Consider the following 25070-nt stretch of genomic DNA (forward strand, 5'->3'; position numbering starts at 1 on the left):
TCAGCTCTCTTATTTCTACCATATGCTGTAGATTGCATATGAATTGAAATAAAAGTATGTGCAGTTAACATGGTGAACTTCTGTTAATTTCTTCTATTTATATGTAAGATGGAATTGAGCATTATCCCAACTGAGATGCTTCAAATACACTTGCTGCTGCTTTTTCTTCTACTATCTATGAGGCAAAGATAACTAAATAATGCCTTTTATGTAAAGTAGCATATACAAATTACTTTAAATGCAAGCATCACAGTATTTGAGAGTATTTTCTTCTCATAGTTGGTGTTGGGGGATCAGGAAAGACTTCTCATGGTTTCTTTTAGTTTCATGAGAAAAACGCATGAGACTTCTATGTGGTTGCTCATGTAACTTTTCTATAAATATAGAAATAAAACCTCAGGCTCTTTTTTTTTTTTTTTAAACAAAATTTATTTGTTCTTCTAAAATATTGCAGGAGGTTTTCCCTGCACCCTTCGTTTCCGTGTAAGGTTTTTTATACCTGATCCTAACACACTTCAGCAAGAACAAACCAGGTAACTTCTGTTTGATGTTTGCTTCCGTGAACTAAGAAAGTGTAAAGCTCTCCTTTTCCATCTCCACAGCTTGGCAAAGTATGCTTTATTAGGTAGATAACTTTGTTTAACTCTTTGTATTGAATGTGTTTGGAATTGACAGCTTGATGTGATGCTTATAATGAATGGTTTCTTCTATATGCTGTCTACAACTCCAAAATGCAGCCAGAGTATAAGCTAGTACAAAGACGGCAGTTGGTTTATTTGCACCTTGGAGTCGTCTTGGTTTTTTTGAGCCCTTCATTGCTTGAAGTGCTTGCCTGTTGCATTTTTTCTCCTTTTCTTTTCTGATCCCTTAATTAGATGCAGTGATTAAAAAATAGGGAAGTTCAATTATTAAGCTGTCTGCACGCCCTAAGTCTGCTAGAAGTTTTGTATCAACACTGAGTCAGTTTTTTGAACATGTGTAGTAGATTTAATGCCCAGGGCGTGGGAGGGTGGGGTTTATTTTGTTTCAGGTAGAACAGATAACAGTTCTTGTTTTCTAGTTTGCCCATTACTTTTAACATGCAAAGATCTATAATGCTGCAGTTTATAGTAGACTTTTAAAGTCTTCTTTCTTTAACCTATCTCTGAGTTTTTGGGGTGGTGGGGTACATGAATTACAAGCAATTTTCAATTAACTTGTGAGAAGGCTTTAACTGAATACTTGTTTTGTTCAGTGCACATGATTTGGAATTTAGAATTCACAGGCACTCATTAATCGGGCATTTTTTTGGTAATGTTTTTGTAACGTTTTCATTGTTAATTTCAGTGACTTGAGAATATAAATAGTACAGCATGTTAAATGATATTTCTTGAAGAAAACTTAGCTATTGACCTGTTTTGGTATTTGCTAATAATGCTGTTGTAAGCTGTTCTGTTGTTTGAAACTGAAATTATTCAAAGACCTTCTCTTCATGGTTCTTCACATCCCAACTCTCCAGTATTACTATAAAGTAACATTGTAAAACACACTAGTAAGAGCAAGACTAAACTGCTCTTGGAGAATTAAGAGCTTTTTGTCAGCATATGCTACTTGAGAGATCTCATTCTCCATTAGGTAGTTCAAGATAGACTATCACAGTTTGGGGTTGGGGTCTTTTTTTTTTTTTTTTTTTTTTTTTTTTTTTTTTAAGTTACATCCAAGATGAATGTTCCTGGGAGAAAGAGAGCCCAGTTCTGTAATGGTTTGGGTTTTGTAGTGTTCGTTGTGGCATTAATACCATGGTCCTGGAGTTTAGTACAGACTCACAAAGATCTTTAAAACTGTTGTGAGAGTGAGTGGGTGTATGATTGTATGTTTGTAAGTGGCACTAAGCTTTATTCATCTGTTTGTATAGTTTGCTAAGAAATCAAATAAAATAGAACTAATACATGTAACAATTTAAACTGTACCTTTGAATTGTGAAAATAAATAAATGTTTGTTTGTTTGTTTTCCAAAAAATCTTTTCTAGGCACTTATTCTTCCTGCAATTGAAGACTGATATTGTGGAAGGAAGGTAATAAGAAGAATCTTCAATTTGTTTATAATTCTTTTAAAAATGAAATTAAAAAAAAAATAAAGCTTTTTTCTGAGGGTATCGTTGCTATAAAATTGTGCCTTGTGAAATACTGCTTTAAAAGAAAATCAAATTGCTAGGAAACGTCACAAATTTTCACATAGCTCACTTATGAAGAGCAGTTTAGAAGTCTGTTGCGAATGAGCTGTAGGAGATGTTGTGCATCTGCAGGTACAATGTCAACCTGAGACATCTTTATGCAAGACATGGTGTGCCAGGCATGGTATTCCAAATGTGGGGACCCGCTGTCTAGTGCAGTAATCAGGAGGGAGTAGCAAAGGGCCATTTATGCTATCATTTCTCATTATTTCAGGGTTATATTCCCTATATGGTGGGAATATACCCAGTGGTTCCTTTGCCTGCGATTTCTGTGTGTTTGTACATTTAAAAAAAAAAAAAAAGAGGAAAAGGTAGTCCGAGTACTTGCTGCCTAATGTACATTGCCTTTAGGTGTTGGCTTTTTTTCCCTCTATGGAGTCAGTTTTGGTCATGAGATCAGAGCTGTCTTTGTGCTTGGCACTTGGCTAATTTTAGTGTTTGTGTCTAGTTTTAAATACACCAGACTGCAGCTATTAAAATAATGTCCAGAGCCCCATAAAAATTGCCTCTCCTTTTGCTTTCCTGAATAAGCATCCAGTAACAATATGAGCATGGCCTTTAGGACTCGTTACTTCCATTCTCTTAAGAAGCTGTTATACGGCAACTAGCTTTTAATGTCCAGTCCTAGTGTGCTTTGACAATCAAACTTTGTAAGAAAAAATCAGATACTCTTTGAAGATAAATGAGTCTTCATGTACTGAACTAATTGCAGAGGTATTGTTAACAATACATTTATACAGCCTATGTCTAAATAAAAATATTTTCCCCTCTTTCCAGGTTGTCATGCCCCATTAATTCTGCTGTTGTCCTGGCATCATATGCAGTACAATGTAAGTAATAACTAATCATTATTTTGTTAAATGTATTTGACCAACTACCTTCTCTGCTGTTTGGCACTGAAAAATAAGGAAAGATTTCTTTCCTTATCTATTTGTGTGGAATATTTAAAATGCTACAGGTGATGCTTTGTAAAGATGGTGCAGGTTATTAAAGCAGCCTTCAGACAGTCTAAATAGAAAAAGCATACTTGTTAGGTCTGTCAAAAAAAACCCCAACTTGATACAAGAATAACATTGTTATTACTTATGTGTGCTTGTACTGCTGACAAAAAGAAGGCAGGTTTTCATTGTCATTGGAAACAAAATAATGAAACTTACTGTGTGTTACAATAGCTACGGGAAAGCATTCCAGGGAAATAAGAGACCATCTAGAGAATGGTTAAGGGGAAGGTAAACTCATGATTAAGAAACTCCAATGTTCTTATGTAATGTTTTCTCAGGGAATTTGATTTGTTAGATATGTAAAACTGCCTGGCACTTTGCAATACGTTTAAGGTGACTCTACGTACAAGAACTTGTATTCTTCTCGTCTGCCTGCAACTGGAAAAAAGGAATTCTAAGGATGATATTAGAAAAATATCTTCTGTAGGAAAACTAAAATGGACCTGATCCTATGCCTTATAGGCATCCTAAACAGTGAAAGGAAGAAACGGAGGAAGATCCTTCTCATTAAACAAACAAACAAACAGGTTGAGGGTTTAGTAGAGTTTGTATATTTCTAAAAATGGTTGTTGGGGAAAGCATACTAGAATAGTTGTGTAATTATTTGGCTGATCTATATCTATCCCATTTCTTTATGGAAAGGCTAGCAAGGTCCACAGAAATGATTGAGGTAATTTTTGCTTGAAATAAGGACCAAGCTAAATAATTAAAATATGGTTTTCAAAAGAGAAAGTAATAAACTGTTGGCCTCTATGAAAATCCCAAGAGGCTACGAAACATTCACTTTTATGTTTAAGTATATCATGTGGTGCACCTTTTTGTTAAACGGAACTTTAACCACATTCAAGCTTAGTAAGAACAGTTGAAACCGGAACAAGTTTTCCATAGTAGGCAGTAGTCCCAGTTTTGTTGCCAAAGGAAATGTGTCCCTGCTCCCGTATCCCTGGGGCACCGTAGGGCACTCGAAGGCTGAAACACTCTGAACCTTTAGGATTGCTAAATGCGGTGTTGTTGACCTGATTGTGCTAAAGCACAAAAATATAAAGGTACAGTGAAGAATGCAACTATTTTATCACAAAGTCAAGCTTAACGTGATTTTTAAAATTAATTATGCCACAGGTAGTGTACCCCAAATCCCAAAGTAATTTCTTTTCCCCCTTCAGTTTTATGACCATTCCCATTTTAGTGCTTTGAATACCTACTAATGCAGTTATTTTTACTAAAGGAGAACAGCAGACAGTCAGTGAGTATTGTGGAAGGGTGCTAGTGTGTTTTAATCTTTCTCTTTCCTGGTGCATTCTGGAATTTCCCATGCAGCTATTTGCCTCATTTTCCTAACTTATGATAATGCTATTATTTCCAGTTGGGGGGGGGGGGCTTTTATTAAAAACAAACAACCACCCCCAAAAAAACCCAAACCCTAAACTTTCTTTTTTGCTAGCAGATGGCCTTTCTGTTGCTGTTTGTATGATACCTATATTTATTCTCTGCATCGGCAGAATAAATGAAGCATTTAACAGAAAGATGTATTCCCTTGAAGAAAAAAAAAAAGGGTTTTGTTCTGCTACCAGGTTGTTGGCATTTACCTAAAGAAGATGGCATAGGAAAGACCTTCTGAAATCTGTGTGTGTAGGTCTGCTTATTTAGTCATGTTTGCTAGGATTCTTGTCAACTTAAATTGTTTTAAATAGTTTTCTTTTGGTGTTTTATTTTCTAATCATACTTATTAAGGAGGGTTGAAGTTTTTGGATATGAGGTATCTTCTTATTAAAAAGCCATTGTCTGAAGTTGCCATGGATTGGTTCTACCTGAGCTGTTTCTTATTCCTGCCACCTCTTGGTGATTCTCAGGCTGCTCTCTCCTTCTGTAACTTCTGTTAATTGTATGCAGAAGGGGAAATCATCGTTATCTGACAATCTAATGCTTATTTATTTAAAAGGTGGAGCTGTTGTTACTGGCGGGAGGCTGAGGCAGGTGTCTTTCATTGCGCATGAAGGCTGATGTTTCATATTTCTGCTCTTGCTTTTTAACTACAGTTTTCACATGTGGCAGTTGTATGGTTGACTTTCACAGGCTTTGAGTTTTGCAGAGGGACAGTTGGTGGTGATGTCTGTCGTGCCACTGGAGTGCTGCTGCTCTGTATTGCCCTTTGCACAGGTGTTTGGGTTCAGCACTGTGGTTCTGAAAAAAAAACCTCTGATGTGTGGCTCTGTGCCATTGTGGCCCACCCTATGTTGTCAGGGGGTGCTAAGTTACAGGGGAATACAAGTGGGTGTGAATACTGTGACTAAATAGCATGTGACTAAACTTGATTGCAAGTATGGTTCAGACACTTGAAGAATAAGTTGTTAGTTTATTATCAGTAAATGTGCTTTGTGACAGAAATGATCAGTGGATTTTGAAGTCTTTTTTTAAGGAGAACTTGTTAAGGTGCATTTCAAATAATTTTGAAATCGTTAAGTCTGAAGGATAGTCGTGCTGAAAAAAACAATCTAATGATAAATCGTACGTCTTGCTTTTTACTAGTGTAAAATGGGAATGTTGTACAGTCTTTAACATTAAATGAGGGACCTATGCAGTGTTTGTATCGCTTTTTTATTTAAAATGTCACAAAGCTGATTTAGCACTACTTGTTTTCTATCATTTTGTGTAGTAAGTTCTCATTTCCAGAACAGTGTTTAAATGACTAGCTATTGGAATGTAAGAAGTCCCATGGGTTTGGCGGGAATATGCTCTTATGTGCGTAAATCCTTTGCGGGGTTGGGACTTGAATCTAAAGCACATCATCAAAGCCAACAAAAGGTGTTATGAATACTTCTAAGCTTTCTTTTTCCTGAGCATCAGTTGCTCAGTGATTCATTATGACTGGGGTCTTTCTCTTATCTCCTGTGATATTGTTCCCATCTCAGCTCTGTTTTGAGAACAAGGATGTTTCTCTAGCACGCTGCTGTCTATCTTTGGGAGTTTGTTCCGGAAGGAGTTGACTAGTTGCTTGGGAATCAAATGGGCTTTAGCGAGGGTGAGGGTTCGAGGAAAGCTGAGCTTAGTGTGAGAGTCCCTCAGGAACTTATGCTGTTCTGGAAACATAAGAGAGTTTGTTAGAATTTTGGGAATGCCAGAAGGCTGATATCCCAGAGGAGGAGGTGACCTGTAAGACATAGAGGAACATCAATAGCAGCTCCACAGTGAGAGTCACGCCACATAATTCCCCCATCAACTTTCTTCTTGCCTGACTCTTCTAACTTGCCCTAATTTTGTCCCTCTCTCTTTTTATAGAAATTACATTGAAACCTCAGACTTCCGAATTTACAGACCTGCGTGTTTTCATAGCTAGCATTTGGGGATTTTTCTCTGTGTATGCTCCCCACCTATGGTTTTTTTGAAGTGAAATAGTGCTCAGAAGGACATCATGTAAGCTGAGAGATTTGCTCAGAGGCCAGTCAGGTTCCTGCTACTCTCCAGGGCACCTGTAGCCCTTTTGCCTTAGAATCAAAATCAGACTGGATGAACAAAGAGAACTTTGACCTAAATTTCCAGTGTTTGAAATTATTTACCAGATGTGTTGGGTAGCCTGAGGATTGCGTGCATGTCCCATCTGTTCTTCTGAAGCCTGCAGTAATGCTGTTCAGTCACAGGTAACTTTTATCATGTCTTTACAGTACCTGTCATCAGCAGTACCAGAGTGTTATCTATGTGATGGTGGTGAAACTTCCAATATAAGAATCTGCTTGGAGAGATTGATTGAAATATGTACCCGTTTTCTTCCATGTGGTTCACTGTGGTCTGGATTGCTGCTCTTGAGCTTGCTAGCATCTCTTTGTACAACAGTTCTCCTAAGACTGTCTTGATAGTTGATATACAGCAGCTCTCCAGCTGTTTTGGACTGGTTTCCCTTAATTATATTTTACAGTTGTGCTAGGCAAGACAGAGGCCACTTCAGGAGATCATTCCTTCGAGTATTGTTTGTCTAGTGTTCTTCCACTATGCCACAAATAATTGTTTTGAATCTGTAACGCTTCAAAACAAAGTACAATGCTATAATCTCTGGAGTGGACAACCCCAGACTGGGCTATTGGCCAGTGTTGTAGCTGAAGGAGCTGACTTTCTACAGTGCCTCGTGGACTTGGTATTGTACTTCTGTATTTTTAAGGTGGGTGAACCTATTAAATATTTTTGTGTAACATAACTAAAAAGGGGAAAAGAACAGTTACCCAAGGTCATGGTCCATGTAGTACAGTATTATGATAATGAGTAGTGGTGAATGCTGAGAGAAAACATACATGACAGAAGATCAGACCAGTTTTAAGATGCGTTAGTTCTGCAAAACCTCTTAATGTTTTGGGAGTACTGATAACTATTCCCTTAATTCTTTTACCCCCATGCTTTTTCAAAAAGAATACGCTTTGTACTTTGGATTATGCTTTGCTTTTTCAATACTTTTTTTGATTGTGACTGTGCGGTTTCTGAAGTACATATTGCATTTGAGATGCAGAAATAGCGACTCAGTATAACTTATACTTTCTAATTTGTTTCTTCCTTGTGATTTTTTTTGTTGTTTAACTGTGGCTGGATTTTGAGCAGCTGATTTTTAATTTTTTTAATTTTTGTTAAATAAAAGGTATTACAATGACTGATTCCTTTTTCATTCTGCAGTGGTAATAGATAGCTTGGAGACCACCATTGTGTATGTATAGTTGGCATTTTTGTCTACAAATGTTCCTTTGCTTTTGTTAATGCCTACTTTTTCATTCTGTCTCACCACAAAGTAACGAGCTGTCATAAGTGGTCATAAGCAGCTACTTACAGTCATCTCTAGATTGAACTTTTTTTTTAACGGCTTTTGAGTGTGAAGCGTTATTTCCTTTTACAAAACAGGTTAGTTTTATCCACATGATAGCTAGTTCTACTTGTCCAGTAGGGACATTATGCTTGCTTACTCAGTGGTTGAGTGGGTTAGAGTTCATGCTCTCATCCTTATTTGGATGCAGGTTCCACTTGTTGAAACACCTCTCCTTCTCTCAAGATCCACTTATGAGGGTTTTGGTCCTTTTTAAAGTCTTTCTCTGATAACCGTTTTCAACATGGTGTCTTTACTCTCTACATCTACGTGGATTTTGCTCATTTCAGTGCTCCTTTTTAGCTTCTCTTTAATAAGCGTCTACATTTTTAGATTGATTCTTTGAAACTGAATTCTGCTGTAGTGGATTATTTTCTGATTCCAGAAGCATTTTCATACCTGAATACTTTGTAGTTACTGTTGAGAAATAGTAACTGCTTTAGTGTATGCTATGCAGTGCATCATCTTTCTTCTGTTCTCTATTTGTGCCAAGAAGTGATGACTTAAAATGTCTAAACTGATTGAACTGTACAGATTAGGAAGTATGTCTTCTTTTTGTACCCCAGTGTCCATAGGAAGACAAATTTATCGTTAGCCTGTAATGCTGTATTTCACTCTCATCTCAGCACATCGGTCATTACTGCTGTCCTAAATTGGAGGCCAGTCATGTGACCCTAACTATATTTTAATCCTGGATTGCAATTTTATACCTGAGGATTTTTATTCCTTGATAAAAGTTAAATTAGTTATATAACTTGTATGCTAGACTTGTCCCATTGTTTGGTTATTTTCTGTTCCACTGAGAACCTGATCTGCTTATGTAATTATCCTCTTTTTAAAACAGGTGACTCCAGTTCACTTCTGTGCTTTATTCATTTAACCTAAATTATTCAACCCTGCAAAAAGTTACAAATTCAATGTGAAACGACTTGATTTTTTTTTTCTGGTACACTTCTCAAGTCTTTAGAAAGTTGATATTAAACCTGTTTTCAAGGACTAGCTCTTGTAGGCATTCCTTTGGACCAAATTGTCCATATTATCTATAACTGATTTCCCATCATGCTTGATGAGAAATAATGCCTAACGAGCCATTCGTACATTTGTCTTCTGACACCTGTAGTTACTTGGAATGCCCATATGCAGAAATAGGTTCTGGTATGCAAATTTTTTTATTATTGTTTACAAACAAACTCTTTAGAATTGGAGACCAACTTGTCTTCTGTACCATGAAGGATATCACATAGATGGGAAGCCAAAATTCGTCACCTTTTAAGTTATACAAAGCTAAAGGCTTCTCTCTTTTACTGTTACGTTTTCTGGGGCTGCCTGCGGAAATTGGGCCAGATTAAAATGGTGGTATTTTGGTTCTGTTAGTATTCAAAAACAACAACAAAATTAATTTCTAAAACTGGAACCAAACAAGTAATTATCTTACTTATGCAGCAGAAAGCTTGGATGTCAAAAATAACTTCATGTAAGAAAGAACCACAAGCAAATTTAGCTTGGAAGGGTCATCTTCAAAGTCAGATCAGGTTGCTCAGGGCCTTTCCAGTTCAGTTTTGCATTTTCAATGCTGAAATTCTGTTATCTATCATCCTTCTGGTTTGCAACTCAAAGAAGAATCTGGCTGTCTTTTTTGCACCCTTCTTTTAGGGTAGTGGAAAACAGAAATGAGATCAGTGCTGCCTTACCCTAATATATAAGCCAACTGACCAATGGTTTCTTGGAAGAAACCACTGAATAAATGAAGCGTCAGTAATTACTGTAAGATTTGTTGGCATCAATGGCTTTTTCTGCTTCCATATGTGTCAGATCTTCCCTCTATAAAACTTTTTTTTTTTTTTTTTTTTTTTCCCCTTAATGCAGCAATATATCTGGTACTTGAGTTTCTCTTTCCAGGGAAGATGCATGTGTACCCATAGAATTCCTATTGAAATCTATCATTGCTACATAAATTCACTTGTTCCTGGTCTTCCCTTCCTCTGTATCCAAATCTTACAAAATTGTGTACGTTTTTCTTCTTCATTTTAATTAGTCCTTTTCTTTGTTGCCTTCCTGCACAAAAGTCTTTCTGCTGCCAGGAGAAAGACAAAAAATACATACCCACCACATCATTCTAACTGAACCAATTCTTTTTACAAAGTCTGAAGAAAAGATGGCTTGTTTAGGCTTCAATAAGGCATAGGCAGTTCATATCCTCTGTAAACATATATGATCTCAAGATTTTAATTTGGTTTTCAAGCATTTATAAATTCTTACTGTATTGAAAGCTTGTACAACTACTGTTTTGGTATGTCAACATGGGAGTTCATCCATAGAAAATTATTCTGTGGCTACTTGGCTAGTGCACTGTCCTTTTAGTAAGAGTTATAAAATAAATGTCCTCTTTTTATTGAATATAGCCTTCTAAATGAATCCATCACATTCCCTTCTTTAAAGCCTTTCATATTAGATACAGATCGCTAAAATACAAGAATCTGTTATTCAAATAACTGATTTTTTTTTTCCCAACCCCTCCTCTATTACCTCCGTTCCATTTTCTTTCATTTTACTCTGTATTCATTCCCAGTTATAATAAATTAAAGAGCAAATTCTTGGCTAGAATGGAGAAAGATAAAAATATGCTTTTTTTTTTTTTTTTTTACTGTAACTTTTTCCTCATTGAGTCAGTATCAGCTTCTGCTCTGATCACGAGCCAGCAATGTCAGGAGAAACTCAGATTAGAAATAGGTCTTTAATATTTCCTGCCCTTCTGCTCTGTTCTGGAGAAATCCAGTAAAGAGGTAGAAACCTCCTGGGTTTTTGTTCTTACTGAGGTCTTGATATGCCCTAACTTTTTTTTCCTACTTGGATAACTAAATCCTGCACAAGATCATTAGTCTTCCAAGATGTCTACTAATCGGCATTTATAGTTTCTCTTCAACTGTGACAGTTGGCTGGGGAGTTGGAAAAGCAAATAGTACTCTAAACTGCTCCCCTTGTTGACATGACCTCAGGTAGCTAGGAGGAAGAAGAAAAAAGACCAGAGCAACCTCCATTTTTGGAAGATGAGCAAGAAGACTCTACCTCATAATGCATGAAGGAACAGCAGTTGCCCTCTTTAGAAAGGTAAAACTACAGTAAACAATATTTTCACCTAATGCAAATGAAATTGGACAATTACGTTGTCTTATTCCTGGCAATCTGGTCTCTTCTTATTGACAAGAATGTAATTCAAGCTAGCTGCCACAAACCTTTAAAATCTAGACAATGTTTCATAGAAAAGATGGGTTGTGTTAACAGCTAATAAAGGAAAAAGTCTTCAGTCAACTACTGTCATTTGTGAATTTGTGTGTTTTATCTTTATGCTGTCATTAACTTACCTACTTTGTTCAAAGAGTTTTTACTTTTTGTTTTTATTGTTATTGCCTTAGTCTTGGCAGAGACTTGGACTTTTGATAATACACAGATATTCCTAAAAATTATTTCAGTTTCTTGTTATACTTCTGGATCCCCTGTTTTGATTTTTTTTTTTTGGTTTTATTTTCTCCTTCAGAGATCTGTTATTTGACAGAAGTGTTCAAATACATGTTTTGATTGGAATGGTAAATATTTAGTCTTTTGCCAGTCATTTTGTGAACTGATTGAAAATTCAGGCTACCTTTAAAAAGAAAGGGCTAAGCATTGCAGGAACGTCTGCATTCAAAATAGATCACTTAATGTTTATCATTCCACTTTCTCTTTTATTTAAATATTTCCCTTGATGCTGACAATTAGGTGTGCAACTATATTAGCTTCTGACCGCATTTGCCTGAGAATTGTTTTGTATCACAGTGGTTCTGTTTTCTAAGCCATAGAAATCATGCTTTTTGAATATGGAAATGGCAAATATTAGTCATCCCCTGCATTACAGATACTCCACAGTTACTGTAGCTGTAAGTTATTTCTGAAGTCCACAACTTCCGCCCGCCCCCAACCTGAATCATTTAAATCACTCTTTTATACTTCGCATTTTCTGGAAAATAATGGTAATAGTATTGTTCCTAAAAGTATGCTCTTTAACTTTGATTTAGTTGAGAGGCTTTCTATGCTGAATTGTTTGCAGTCTATACAAGTACTTTCTTTTGTGTTAATTTACAAGTCATACCAATAACTTCTGGGAAGCTTTAATGCTTTATGATAACTGTTTCATGCTCGCTAGTGAAAGAGCAGATTAGTACAGGTTCTAGTGATTCGTTTAAACGTACCATCATTTGGGGGGTTTAATCTCTTCAACTATTTAATGAAAAGACAGATTTCATGAAATATGGGTTTTGAATTACTTAATTAAAACTAGGTAAATTTGTGGCAAATAGGCAAGTACTTTCTCTGAAGCAACTGCCCTGCTGCCCCAAACCTTGCATCTTTATAACTAAAAGGTTTGTGTATGTCTTCCAGGATAGAAACTTATGCTGACCTAGCTTTTAAAGGAAACTTGCATAGACTGAGGCTATAAACTTATGGTCATTTATACTTTCATTTGTTTTCAGATATACCACCAACTGTGGATAAGAATTAGCTTTTATCTAGTAACTATTTAAAAATATCTACTAATTAGTATCATTTTTGAAGGGATGAAGTTTTAGGGAACTTTTAGTTTATTTGGCTGTAAACATATATTTACTTTTGGTAGCAGCTTAGTAATGTTATGTTTAAATCAGCAGTTAATTCTCATGCATTGTTAAGTAACTCCTGTTCAGCTGAGGCAAGATTAACAATTGATTTGTTAGGACAGAGCCACAGTTGGTTTGAACAATTTTGCCTGACTGTGAAGAGTAGATGCTTTCTAAGTGACAGATCTTGTTGAAGACTTCTAATATGTTATAGTCAAGCAAATGTATATCAAATTGATTTCATTTGCTGTCTCTTACTGAAGCAATTTGGTTTTCTCTAATGTTACAGTACTGCACATCTGTGCTGACATGGCATGTAATGCCTGTCTGGTAGCGTTATAGCTTGTGATGCAAAAGTGGGGCTATATAAGTAACTAAAGTACGGAGTCATTCAGTGCCTGAGATTATAGTTATGGTAAGCGTGTTCTGAAAAAAATCTTTTTTCACTGATGTTATACAATTCCCTGTGTTCAACACTGCTTGTCTGTTGGGAAATAATTCGTAATTCCTGCATTTCCCCATATGTGTATGTGTTTTAATGAGGAGAAGGAATTCGTTCTAAACAATAATCAATTAACTGTGAAAACTTTGTGTATGTGTTTCTTGTTTCCTAACAGCACAACTTGGAGACTATAATGCTTCAGTACATCATTCAGGATATCTGTCAAATTACAGCTTTATACCAGAGCAGAACAAAGATTTTCTTACCAAAGTAGAATCGCTACATGAGCAACACAGGTAACGTTAACTTTTAGTTCTCTCGCACCTTTTGAGTTTTTAAAGAAAAAAAAAAAAAGACGACAAAAGGAAGACTCAAGTTCTTGGTAGTTTCAGTACAACAAATAGTTTTATTTTTTATAAATATTCTATTAAATTAAATATTTGGTTTTATCATGTAGGTGCTAGACTAATCATATTCAGAGTACGATACCAGTGTGTTAAAACTTTTAAATAAATTTCTAGCTGTAACAACCAGTAGATCAGTTAGCATTGTACATTATTAATGGCAACCACCTAGAACGCTGTACTAGATGTTTGAGGGGTTTTTTGGATCAAGGACATTTGACCATTTTTCAAATCCTATAGAATTTTTTTTGTCTGTCTATGGGGAAAAAAAAAAAAAGGAACACTTCAATTAACATTGTGCTTTCTCTCCACTCTCCTGAGTGTATTGTAAAGGCTACAACAGATTATTCCAGCCAGTCCACTGCTCATTACTCTTTCTGACCCTGCTGATTTGTCTCTTGTAAGACTGCAGCTTTAGAATTAGTGGTGTTGATCAGATACTCGCAAGCTGAATGCAAATATGCCAACCCAAGAAATTGTCTGTGAGCATTTAGGCAAATGAAATCTGAACTTCTATGGACTTGTTCTCTCTGTATCTTTACTGCAGTAGAGCTAGTTCCCTACTCTCCTAGTTTCTTTGGTTTATACCCTGAAATCTCCATTTTCATCTCCCCCTGATATTCCTCAACTTTTTTTGTCATCTTTCAGTACTCTCACCTCTCCCTCTTGGTTCTTTACTGCTAGTGGGTTTAGTGAGTTGTTCTGAACTTCATGTGTGCTGCCTAGCAGTCCAGAACATGCACTTTGCTTTGTCATTTATGGGATGAAAGAAGAGACAACCACTGAGCTCTAACTGCAACCATTCCCTCTGTGTAGGTATTAATCTGGACTGCTTTTCTAGCAGTTCATGCTCAGGAGCACAACAGCTCAGGCCTCTACTCCTTCCAAATTAATTTGCAGTTTCCAGTAGGCTCAGAAGTTTTTAGAGGGGAACTTGTAGACAGGCATCAATAAAACTGCTTGTCTTTAGGAAGAAGTTATCTTGGAGACCACTGAGGGAAGATTCTGAAGAGTCTTGAAGTGGTTGGGTTAAACTCATGGATTTAGTGCTATCTTAGGCAGAGATATAAAACTGGTTATGTCCTGCAGAGGAAAGACTAGAAGTTACCATTGGTCCAGACAAAGGCGTGGTGGGGTCTGTTGGAAAGACTCCTTTCTTTTTGGGGTCCTTTCAGTGAAATTGATGCTTTCATTGAGTGTTTTTGGTAGAAAGAAGCCTTGATGACCAAGAAGTTTAATTGCTGTATTTGAATTCACATGGGTGGTGGTAACTGAAGTTCTGAATAAAAATACTTGAGCAGACTGGACTGGGAAAAATGTTTCTTTATTGTCTTAACACCTTTTTTGAAACTTAGCTCTTCAGGCCTATTAATTTTGGAGTGCAGGGAGAGGCAGGCAAATTATTGAATATCCTGGCAGTATTTCTTGCACTCTCCTTTGGCATTCATAGTGAATACTTACGTCTGAGATGTGGTTTTGACTAGATCGGTGCCAGTAACATAACTTGACAAGAATGGTTCTGGTGTTTACTAGGCCTTCTGAGAAGGAAAGACAGAAAGGGAGAGTTTACCTTCTTACAGTTTGAGGAGAACAGTGTTGTTTTGGAATGAGATTTCTGCTGATCTGGAGTAAATAATGTTTGCTGTAGACCATATGGGATATCTGTAAATTATTATCCCTATTAAATTGGCATTCTTAGATTACAGGATTGCAAAGCCAGCCCTATAAACATCTACCCTTTTTCATTCTTTAGTGTCCATTCTTTGGGAAACTTTCACAAAGGAAAATTAAAAGGCTGCAACTGCTGAAACACGATACAGACTTCAGAAGCCATGTTATGTCTTAAATGTTGTAGCTCAATGCAAGTTTTTTTTAGCTAGTTTTTTTGTTGTTTTGCAAAATCTGAGAAAATAGTTCTATGAACATGATATGATGCTTATATTCCAGATTATGTTTGTTAGCCCTTGGGTATCAGCAGCTATAAAAATTGGAAAGAGACACCAAGGCCCGTTTCCGTTTGCCTGTTTATCTTTCACCAAGTAACTCCCGCCTGCTTAGGGACCTCAAGGTTTCATTTCATCTCTAAATGAGTAGGGAGGTGTAACAACAACAAGAAAAAACCTAAGTCTGTGCTGAGATACTTTTTCTTGTTGGCCCTTCAAGATCCAAGTCTTGATTCGTCTGGTGTAGATGGTGTATGGAAATTGAGAATTAAAATTTGCAGTCATATCTTGTTGGTATGCAACAGACGGTACCCGCATCTTTCTGAACAAAGTTCTTAATCAAAATTTAAAAAATGAAAATAATGTACTCTTGCAAACATAGTCAGCATCCTGTTGTAAAATAAAATGATCTTTTTGTGGTGCATTTCTCTACCTTTCTGACACAGTGAAAGAGATAAGGTCTACCAATGTGTCAAAATCAAGGTGACAGTAGTCACTGTAGATGTAGACCTGAGTAAGCAGTTTGTCTCAGGATTGTGACAAACAGCTCTTTGTTTGTCTTTGCTCTGTTTTCCAATGTTGTGACATCTTCAAGCCACACTGCTGGCAATGGCTTTCCACTTCAAGGTAACTTTCAGTTTCATGGAGCATGATGTAGTATTTCCTTAAGTGACTGTTTCAGGATATGGTATTCTGATGGCCTGGAATTTGAAAGGATGGATATTAATTGGAAGTAATAGATGTCCACCTTTTGAGGTAAAGCTCCTTTTAAAAATGAGAATTACTGCCTTATGTGGAATGCCTTTGTATCTGGAGTTCTTAACACAATGTTAGGTCAGCTTTTTACAGGTTCTATTTAAACCGCGTTTGATTAATGTAATTTTACACACGTCGTTTTAGAAGCTCACCTAGCAAAGAGTTGTTTTTATCTGCACTTAGTTGCAGATACGATAAGATGATATCGGATGTCTTTTCTGGTTAGATGTGTGTAGATATTACATGCATCCTTCAGCCTCTTCTTACAGCTACTCGAAAGCGCTGTAGTGCCTGAATCGCTGATCTGTGCTGTGAGACCAGGAGCCCTGTGGGCACAGCACAATGTCAATAGGCTGTGGCAGATTCCAGGTTAGAGCTGCCTCTCGTCTGATCGGTTCTTGACTGGTCTTGGCCCTGCAATTTATTGGAAGGGGCTACTTTTGTTATCACACCTACAGGAATCTTATTTAGGCCACATTGCATTCCTTTCAGATGAAGAGTCAGTAGGCTGCATGGGAGAACCAGCTAGGTAGGGATTACTATAGGATTCTCTGTTTTTTAAAACTCCTGTTAGATTCCATGTAGCCCTTCCATGAAGATATATGATCCATTTATTCGAGCTGTGGGGATTTTTGAGTTTTTGCCTCTGGGAAAAAAAAAGTCTCAGAATAGTAGAAGCTTTGTAGAAGACCAGAGGATAGACTCCTTGTAAGTCTTGCAGCACTTTTCACATCTGGCAGCAGGAGGAAAAAAAGTATTTTAGGACTTATAGATTGTAGATAAACTCAGATAGCTTTTCCTTGGTAAGTTTCATAACTTTTAACTAATTTAATCATCTTTTTCCCCCTTATTTTTTTAGTACATTCCTGCTTCTAATCTTTCTTCTAAATTACTTCCTTCTGAGAGACTATGCAATATAGAATATTTACAGATACAGCTTCTTGCTATAAAAGAAGCTTTTATAGGGGAATCACTTCCTCATCTCTAAACAAAACAGATATAAATGATTTTTCTGAAAGAACTGGTTCAAAATGGCTAAGGTAGTAACATCATGTATAGCTTGCTCGATTTTTGAGAGGAGTTTAGGAGGGCATTCACCAGTGAAGAACTCGTGGCACTAGTTAATGAGGCTTATTTGTCAGACACCGGGTTGGGGGATTCTTCTATTTTTCTGCATTTGGAATAAATATAATGGGTTTTTTACTTTTGACTATGGTCCATATATATATATTATATATATAAAGTTTTTTCCCCTTCTTTCAGTGGCCTCAAGCAATCTGAAGCGGAGTCCTGCTACATAAATATAGCACGAACACTTGAATTCTATGGAGTGGAATTGCACAGTGGTAGAGTATGTTTACATTGTGATTTTTCACTTGGGAAAAAAAAAATTATGTCTTTTTTTTTTTACATGAACTTAATAGCAGTAAAACAAGTAGCGTTTAAGTATTGACTTTATCATGTGTTATTTTTTAATTAAAGAGTTGGGTGATTTTACAATAATTTCTGTGTAACATGGGTTCTGGAATGTCAATCAAATCAGCTAGGTCTCCTTGAAAGAGTAACAATGTATTTTTAAGATACATTGTTTCAATACTGCAATATATTTAACTTAATAAGTTTACTAAAGTTTATGAATGTCTTGGCATGAAAGAAAATGAATGATCTGTTTAGTGCTATGATGTAGTTGGCAGGTGTTCTAAGAGTTTACTTTCTCTGAATTTCTAACACAGTGTTAAGAATATAGAGGTATTTTGTTGTGTTTGGTTTTTTTTTTTATTCCTGTATTCCCTGACTCCAGGCTAAATCTAAGCAGTATTTAACAGTGTGGAAGATGACCACTAAAAATGTATTTGGAATCTTTCAGATACAGGGTGTGCATTGATGATAAGCATGTCCTAATATTTCACTGGCTACTGGGATTTAATTGTTTGATTACACTGGCTGTCTGAGATTAATCCCCCAAATACTTTTTTTTTTTTATTTGCATCCTGGTGTGCAAATTACCATTTGTGCTTTTATGCAATAGCAAATTATTTTGGCATAAAGCTTGTAGTATAAAAACTTAATGAAGTGCAGTGCAGACGATTGATTTCCTAAATGAAGAGGACTACTGTTTTTCCTAACATTGTTCTGAGATTTATTAATAATCCTGACACTGAGAATTTTAATTTAAAAGATCATCAATTTATGTAATGATGGAAGGGATAGAAAAGGTCATTTTCTTCCTTCAGCATAATGGTTTTTTCTGTTTTTTTCTTTATGCTACCTCAAATAAGCTAGTGTTGCATTAGATTTCTAAGAATTCCTAAAGTACTCCTGTATAAAGCCACTGTAATTACATTCATATTCATGAAATACAACGCTCAAACAGTAGAGGCCTTTTTTAGGGATGGGAAAAAGTACAAAGGAAAGGAAATAACTGAAGTGATCAAAATATGAACTGTCTGTGCTCATACCATCTGATATGAGCATCAGGAGAGGCAACTGTTACGTGACAACTGTTAAAGGTGATCAGATACCTTGGTTCACTTGCATTGGTTGTGGGTAAGTACTCTAGCATATGTGAACAAATTTCTTATGTTCTTGTGTCTTCTGATAATGTAAAAGCCTCCCCAATTTCTAATAAGGTGATTACCTTTAGATGGTAGATAAGCATCTTATTAAATCTGACTTTGTCTAGGTTCATTGCCTGCCTGTTGTGTCATCTTTCACCTTTCTGCTGTATTGAAGAACACTTTACTGTCACACTTGAGTTTTCCCCTATATGCACTTAACTTGACCAGTCTATGCCTTTTAATTTCTCTTGTAGCCTAGTATTTTGATAAGCCAACTTAAGTTCCAAGACTTTCTCCATGAGGCTATTCTCTTAATATTCATGGGATGCCGTTTCTGGAAGTTCTTCAATTTCCAACATCCTTCCTGAGTTGTAAGCCACTGAACTGCATGCAGGATATCAGTAGTGGTCATACCAGTGCCAAGTAGTGAGGATAGTTTAGAGTGGGTGCAGACATTTTCAACTAGATGAAATTTTATTGCAGTGTATTGGGCTACTCCATCTGAGTAGAAATACCTTCTGGAGAGCCCTACTTAAACAGTGTTCTTGTTTTTGTTTTGTTTTGTTGCCCCCCCCTCCCGTGCATTGTTTCATATTTAATGACCTGGGGCTCATGGGTTGTCAGAATCTTAGTCACGAGCCCCTACACTGCCAGACGCCAAACTGTACGACCTGAGTCAAATAGAGTACAGATTTGAATCAAAGCCTTCTCTATTCCAGGCTGCTATGATGCAGACTGTCTTGCTACTGTTTCAATCTAAGTTAATGTTTTTACCACAATTCAATTTTTTTGAAGCATGACAATATTTGAAGTGGTCTGTTTTTTCTAGCACTTGAACTGAACATCTAGACAATTAGAAGCTGCTAGGAAGGAAACAGAAAGCAAAACAGAAAATGTCATGCCACTTTTTAAATCTGTGTTTTGATATAAATTGAATGTTGAGTTTTGTTCTTCCTCTCCTTTCCTTATCTCAAAGTGGGTAACGGAATAAGAAAAATAGAGAGAAGGATAACAATCATGAATGTTTTAAGCAAAAGCCTTCTGTAGCAGGTGAACGGCATGGAAAATGTGAATAACAAACAATTTTTTACTATTTTTTGCTTTGGTAGTAAGAGATTTAAGGAGCTTCAGTCTCCCTAGAAAGAGACAGGTTTAAGCAAAAGGAACTTTTTCCATATGGCTGCAATTGAACTGTGGGGATTACTGCTATTTTAATGGATGACCAAGGTGAAATAGGTATCAAGAGCAGTTAGGCAGTTCAGGAACAGAATGATTCATTGCGGTCTATTAAACGTACAAAAAGTTTCTGATCCAGGAAATCCTCTAGCTGTGAATCGCCAGAACCTGAGAAGGGGGGTTATTAGTAGAGGTGTGATTGGTTGTCTCTGGAGTTTTGTACTTCCAAAACATCGGTTACAAGTCATTGTTTGGACTGAATGCCATGAGACAAACCTTTCAACCAACACTTTATCATTGATTATGCTCCTGAAGGCCTATAAGAAAAGTGACAGCACTGGTTTATAACAGAGTGGAGGTTCTCAGCATTGTCTTCTGGTAGTCTTCCATTTGCCGAGTGCTTTGCCTCTGCTGCAGCAGTCCTGCAGAAGAATACTCCTCAACTTTGGTCTCATCAGGTAGCCCATGTTGACACTTTTCTGAAGTTTGTAACAGTCTGTTTCTGAAGTTTGTAGTGAAGGTTAGATACATCCTCCCCAGTATGCTGCTGCTTCACAGGGGCTACCACGTTATACCCCAGCTTTGGCAGGGATGTCTGCCATGCTTCCCGATTATCCTCCCCCCGCTTAGTACTGCTCTTAAATCACCCCCCCAGTTTTGTCAGATCCAAGTGCTTTGAACAGATCTAGCAGGTACTAGTTGAACTGTGGCTTTTTTAAAGGCTTTATCTCTCTGGATCCTTATGATTCAGTTCTTTGCTGCTAAAATAGCGTTAGTCCTCTTAGATTGTATATGGCAGAGGAACCAGGTAACACCTGGCTTTTATACTAATGGCCAAAAGAAGCTGCTGCTCCTGTACTGGTGGTTGAGAACGGGATACTTTTGGATAATGTTTCTTGAAGAACAGATGAATATCTAGTTTCCTTAATTTTAATGTTTTATGGTACATAGTTAAATATTTTGCAGAAGTCGAGAGTGAGCTTTCTTTTTAGCAACTTGCTAAATATGAAAATTCCATTAGTGAATTAATCTGAGCTTGGTTTTCATCTGCAAACACTTCTGCTTTTCTCTGAGGATAAATCTGAACTGCTGAAATCGTAATATTAAAAAATGAAATAATGTTAGGAAACTCAGGAGAATGAATTTGATACCTTAAAACTGTATTGAGATTTCTTTCATTCCTAATCTCCTTTTGACTCTGGACCACTCTCTCATCTGCCTAATAATTAGTCTGATGTTAACTCATCTTTCATTTGTACTCAGAGACATGAAGATTTGTAGAATCAATATTATTTCCATATCTACGAAAATCCAGATGGTAATTGTAAATTAAATCAAATGTGAATCAGTATTTAACTAGGTAGGTGCCTGGCATGATCATTTTTCTCTTTATTTTTTTTTTTAATGATTATGTCTACAAAGAAACAGGTAAAAAGAAAAATATATGCATGTTATTTCTTAGTTTCTCAGCAATTTAACAGCATAGATGTTTCGAAAGAGAAATAACTGCACATCTACATCATCTTTTGGGAGACCCTCTTTATGCTGCTCCAAAATCTTGGTTTGGGATTTCTTACGTTTAACACAAGAGAATTCTTTGTAACAAATAGCATGGGAGATTAGTGTTTTGGACTGGGGCAGAGGAGGGAGGGTGGGGAATGAACTTTATGCTGAGAAAGCTCCTGGAGAAAACAGAGTAGTTTAACCTAATTAATTCCGATCAAGTGTTTAGCTAATCCTTTATTTCTGCTAAATCGTGTAGGTTTCCAGCTTTTTCTCCTAAAGCTGCTTTTTCTTTACAGTATTGATTTTTTAAAAACAGGAACCTGGAGTAAGCTTCAAGTGCTAATAATACAGGTTTCTGCCCTGCTTTAGGTTGGCTGTATCATGGCAAGGGCAGCTAAATTACATGCAATTAATCTCCTGAAATACTTCAGTTTTCTCCCCAAGTGTTAAAATTAAGGGGTGTCAGTTCTGGATTCCTGCATTAAGCTGGCATAAACTGGCAGTTCAGGAGCTTCTTCCAATGGAGATATAACCAGCTCCTCTAGCAGCAGTTCTTGGCAAAGCAGGGCAGCAGGTTGCTGACAATTCTCAGTAATTTCAGCTGATACTGGGCTACTTTGAGTGTATTTGGACTGCTACCTACCTAATGATTTTCTTTTATTATACTCTGAGATAGGACTGGTATTCCTCTCATCTTGTCAGTATTCAGTGTTAATGCACTATGTATTAAATAGGTTATGCTCATTCTCTATGAACTGCTGTGGTATTTCACTGGAGGTTTGTAAATCATGCTGCAAATTAGGTTCAGCTTCATTCATTCATATGCCTGTATCATGCTTCTATTCAACTATTTTTAAAGGATTTATTGTAGGCTTTCCACAGTATTGTTAGAGCACGTGCTACCTGTTCTTTTCTTCTGTACCTTACTAATATAAAGAAATTGGGATTGGACATACAAGAAAACTGTATTAACTGAGCACAGAGTACCATCTAGAGGAGCAGCTAAGCTACTGAAGGCTTTAAGAGAATCCATTACCTTTGGCCATCCTTTATCAAATAGTCTGAAACTACTTTTGAGTCAAACCTGATGTTTTGGGGTTCTACACTTACATGTAGATTTATGCATGTGTTCAGCTCTGTTTAGAAATTTGTGTAACGTATTAGTACATGTTGATCATGGAGAAATGGGAAGCCAAGATTTGTAACTTTTGTAACATTAGTTTGGGTTTAGACTCAAACTGACCATTCCATGTCCTTCCCCCAGCCTTTTTTTTTTTTTTTCTCTTTTTTCTTTTAACTCGAGTGTTTGGTTATATGGAAGCATGTGTTTCCTCTTGAGTATCTGTCCTGGTTTCAGCTGGGATAGAGTTAATTGTCATCCTAGTAGCTGGTATAGGGCTATGTTTTGAGTTCAGTATGAGAAGAATGTTGATAACACAGTAGGGGTGGGGGGATCGCTGCTGCTCTGGGACTAACTGGGCATCGGTCAACAGATGGTGAGCAATTGCTTTGTGCATCACTTGTATATTCCAATACTTTTATTATTACTATTGTTGTTTTATTAGTGTTATCATCATCATTATTAGTTTCTTCTTTTCTGTTGTATTAAACTGTTCTTATCTCAACCCATGAGTTTTACTTCTTTTCCCAATTCTTTCCCCCATCCCACTGAGCGGGGGGGCGGGAGTGATAGAGCGGCTGCGTGGTGCTTAGCTGCTGGCTGGGGTTAAACCATGACAGTATCTCAATACCTATAAAGGACTGTGAATCTATGGATTCGTTCTTCCAGTTGAGCGTGTTAAGCTAATGCACAGTTTTTGGTTTAGTTAACAATGGATTCGGTTTAGTGTATCAAATATTCATGTACACGTGTATATTCCTGTAGCATATTCTCATATGCAGAATTGTGGTCACCTCCTGCCCAGTCTTTGTTGGTAAGACCTTTTTGGAAAAAATAAGGAATTATTTCCTTTGTCGTTTTAAACAGCTTAGAATCAGGACATTTGTGTTCAGTTCCCAAAACTCTGTGACATTTACCTGACTGATCCTGGGAAGTACTTCAACTTCTTTCCCATGGTTAAATTAATAAGGCTGGACTTGAAAATGTAGTCTGATACTGACCTAAGGAATATCTAGTGTAGTAAGATGGACGTTACAACTTGTTTTGATGAGTGAAAGTTTATAATACCTAGTAGATAACATCAAAGGAACAATATGTATGAGAGAAAAAAATCGAAATATGTGATAGAATTTTTGCCTCAAGCAATGTAAGTATAGAAAACTTGAAAATGAATTTATAAGTAGATAAATGGGAATGACACAAACTTCATCTGTGTTCTTACAGTGTTTTTCATTTTCAGGATCTCCATAATCTAGATCTCATGATTGGGATTGCATCTGGTGGAATTGCTGTATATAGAAAACTCATTTGCACAAGCTTCTATCCCTGGTAAATTCCTTTACTAGTAAAGAAATATGTCTGGTCTTCTCAATCTTATTTCCATTTGCTTTAACATTTACTCCAAAGAAGCCTACAATACATAAATTTTGTTCTCTGTGGGGTATCATGGTATTTCCTTGTGTTGAGATGAAAATGAAACCTGTTGCCTAGCCTTTTAATTTTCTAAGACTTTTGAACTCGTTCAACTGTGTGAAGTCTTGATCAAGTTAATTCACATACAGGTGTGAGTACATGATTAGGAGGACCCTGTGGTCTTAGAGGTTTGCTGCTGTTATATCCAATAATTTGTCTTTTAAAAAAAACAACAACAACAGTAGTATTACTAGTAAAGCTCAACAGCTAATGGTCTGATCATTTTATCCTGTCATTCAGCAAGAAGATATTTGTTCCTTGGAAAAGAAATGTAAAATGAGTTATCTGGAGTTTCAGATTTACTGGAACTAGGATAATATAATTTAGGCAAATTTTTAAATGTCATCAAACAAGGCTATATAATGTTAACAAGCTTTTGAGTCTCCAAGGGGGAGACCTTTGCATTATTCTATGATACTGAAAACATTAGAATGAATGATAGTGCTGTAGAACTTAATCTCTATGAAGAAGCAATGTGCACAAGAAGTCTAACGTGAATGACATTAGAAATTAGTTAAGCTATAATTATTTATAGTACTTATGGGCTTTATTAGCTATACCATACTAAAAATGATAAAATGAATTAGAAATTATATGGAGGCTGGGCATTTCATTAAGGTTTTTGGATTGGATCAGAAAGCATTTTTCCCAGTCTTTCTTTTTTTAAAGTAAGTATGAATTTGTTTTGTATACTTGATATAGTATAGCTTTATCATGTTATGCATAATTTCCTCATATAAACAGTTTTTTCTGGAGAACATTTTCAGTAAGATGGTATAGTGTTCTTAATCATGACAGAAAAGTGCATTCTAATGGGCTGTACTTGTTTTTTGCCCCTTAATTACATAAAAAGATACTTCTTAGCAATATTCCTTAAATACTGAAGTCATTCCATCCGTTCATTATGAACCCATCCTAACAGGTATTTCCTATGGGAAAGCAATAAAATTGGTTTCAATTTAAGTTTAAGTGGAAGATGTACTGCACAGTCTTTGGATTTTTCTCTTTTC

General features: G+C 36.4%; 1 protein-coding gene across 8 annotated transcripts in view; it reads left to right on the top strand.

Moving 5' to 3' along the window:
• Positions 1–25070, top strand: part of PTPN3 (protein tyrosine phosphatase non-receptor type 3) — a 199818-nt gene that overhangs the window by 110541 nt on the left and 64207 nt on the right. For 7 of the 8 annotated variants that reach the window (XM_030012301.2, XM_030012295.1, XM_030012296.1 and 4 more), the window contains exons 5-10: positions 455–533; positions 2010–2054; positions 2991–3043; positions 13300–13420; positions 17491–17578; positions 23828–23916. In XM_030012301.2, coding sequence (XP_029868161.1) covers positions 455–533; positions 2010–2054; positions 2991–3043; positions 13300–13420; positions 17491–17578; positions 23828–23916 — 475 coding nt within the window. Of the gene's footprint in view, positions 1–454; positions 534–2009; positions 2055–2990; positions 3044–13299; positions 13421–17490; positions 17579–23827; positions 23917–25070 lie in introns of those variants that run through there. The other variant, XM_030012302.1, reaches the window with a different exon arrangement.

The sequence above is a fragment of the Aquila chrysaetos genome, chromosome 4 (assembly GCF_900496995.4).
Source record: "Aquila chrysaetos chrysaetos chromosome 4, bAquChr1.4, whole genome shotgun sequence".
Taxonomy (NCBI): domain Eukaryota; kingdom Metazoa; phylum Chordata; class Aves; order Accipitriformes; family Accipitridae; genus Aquila; species Aquila chrysaetos.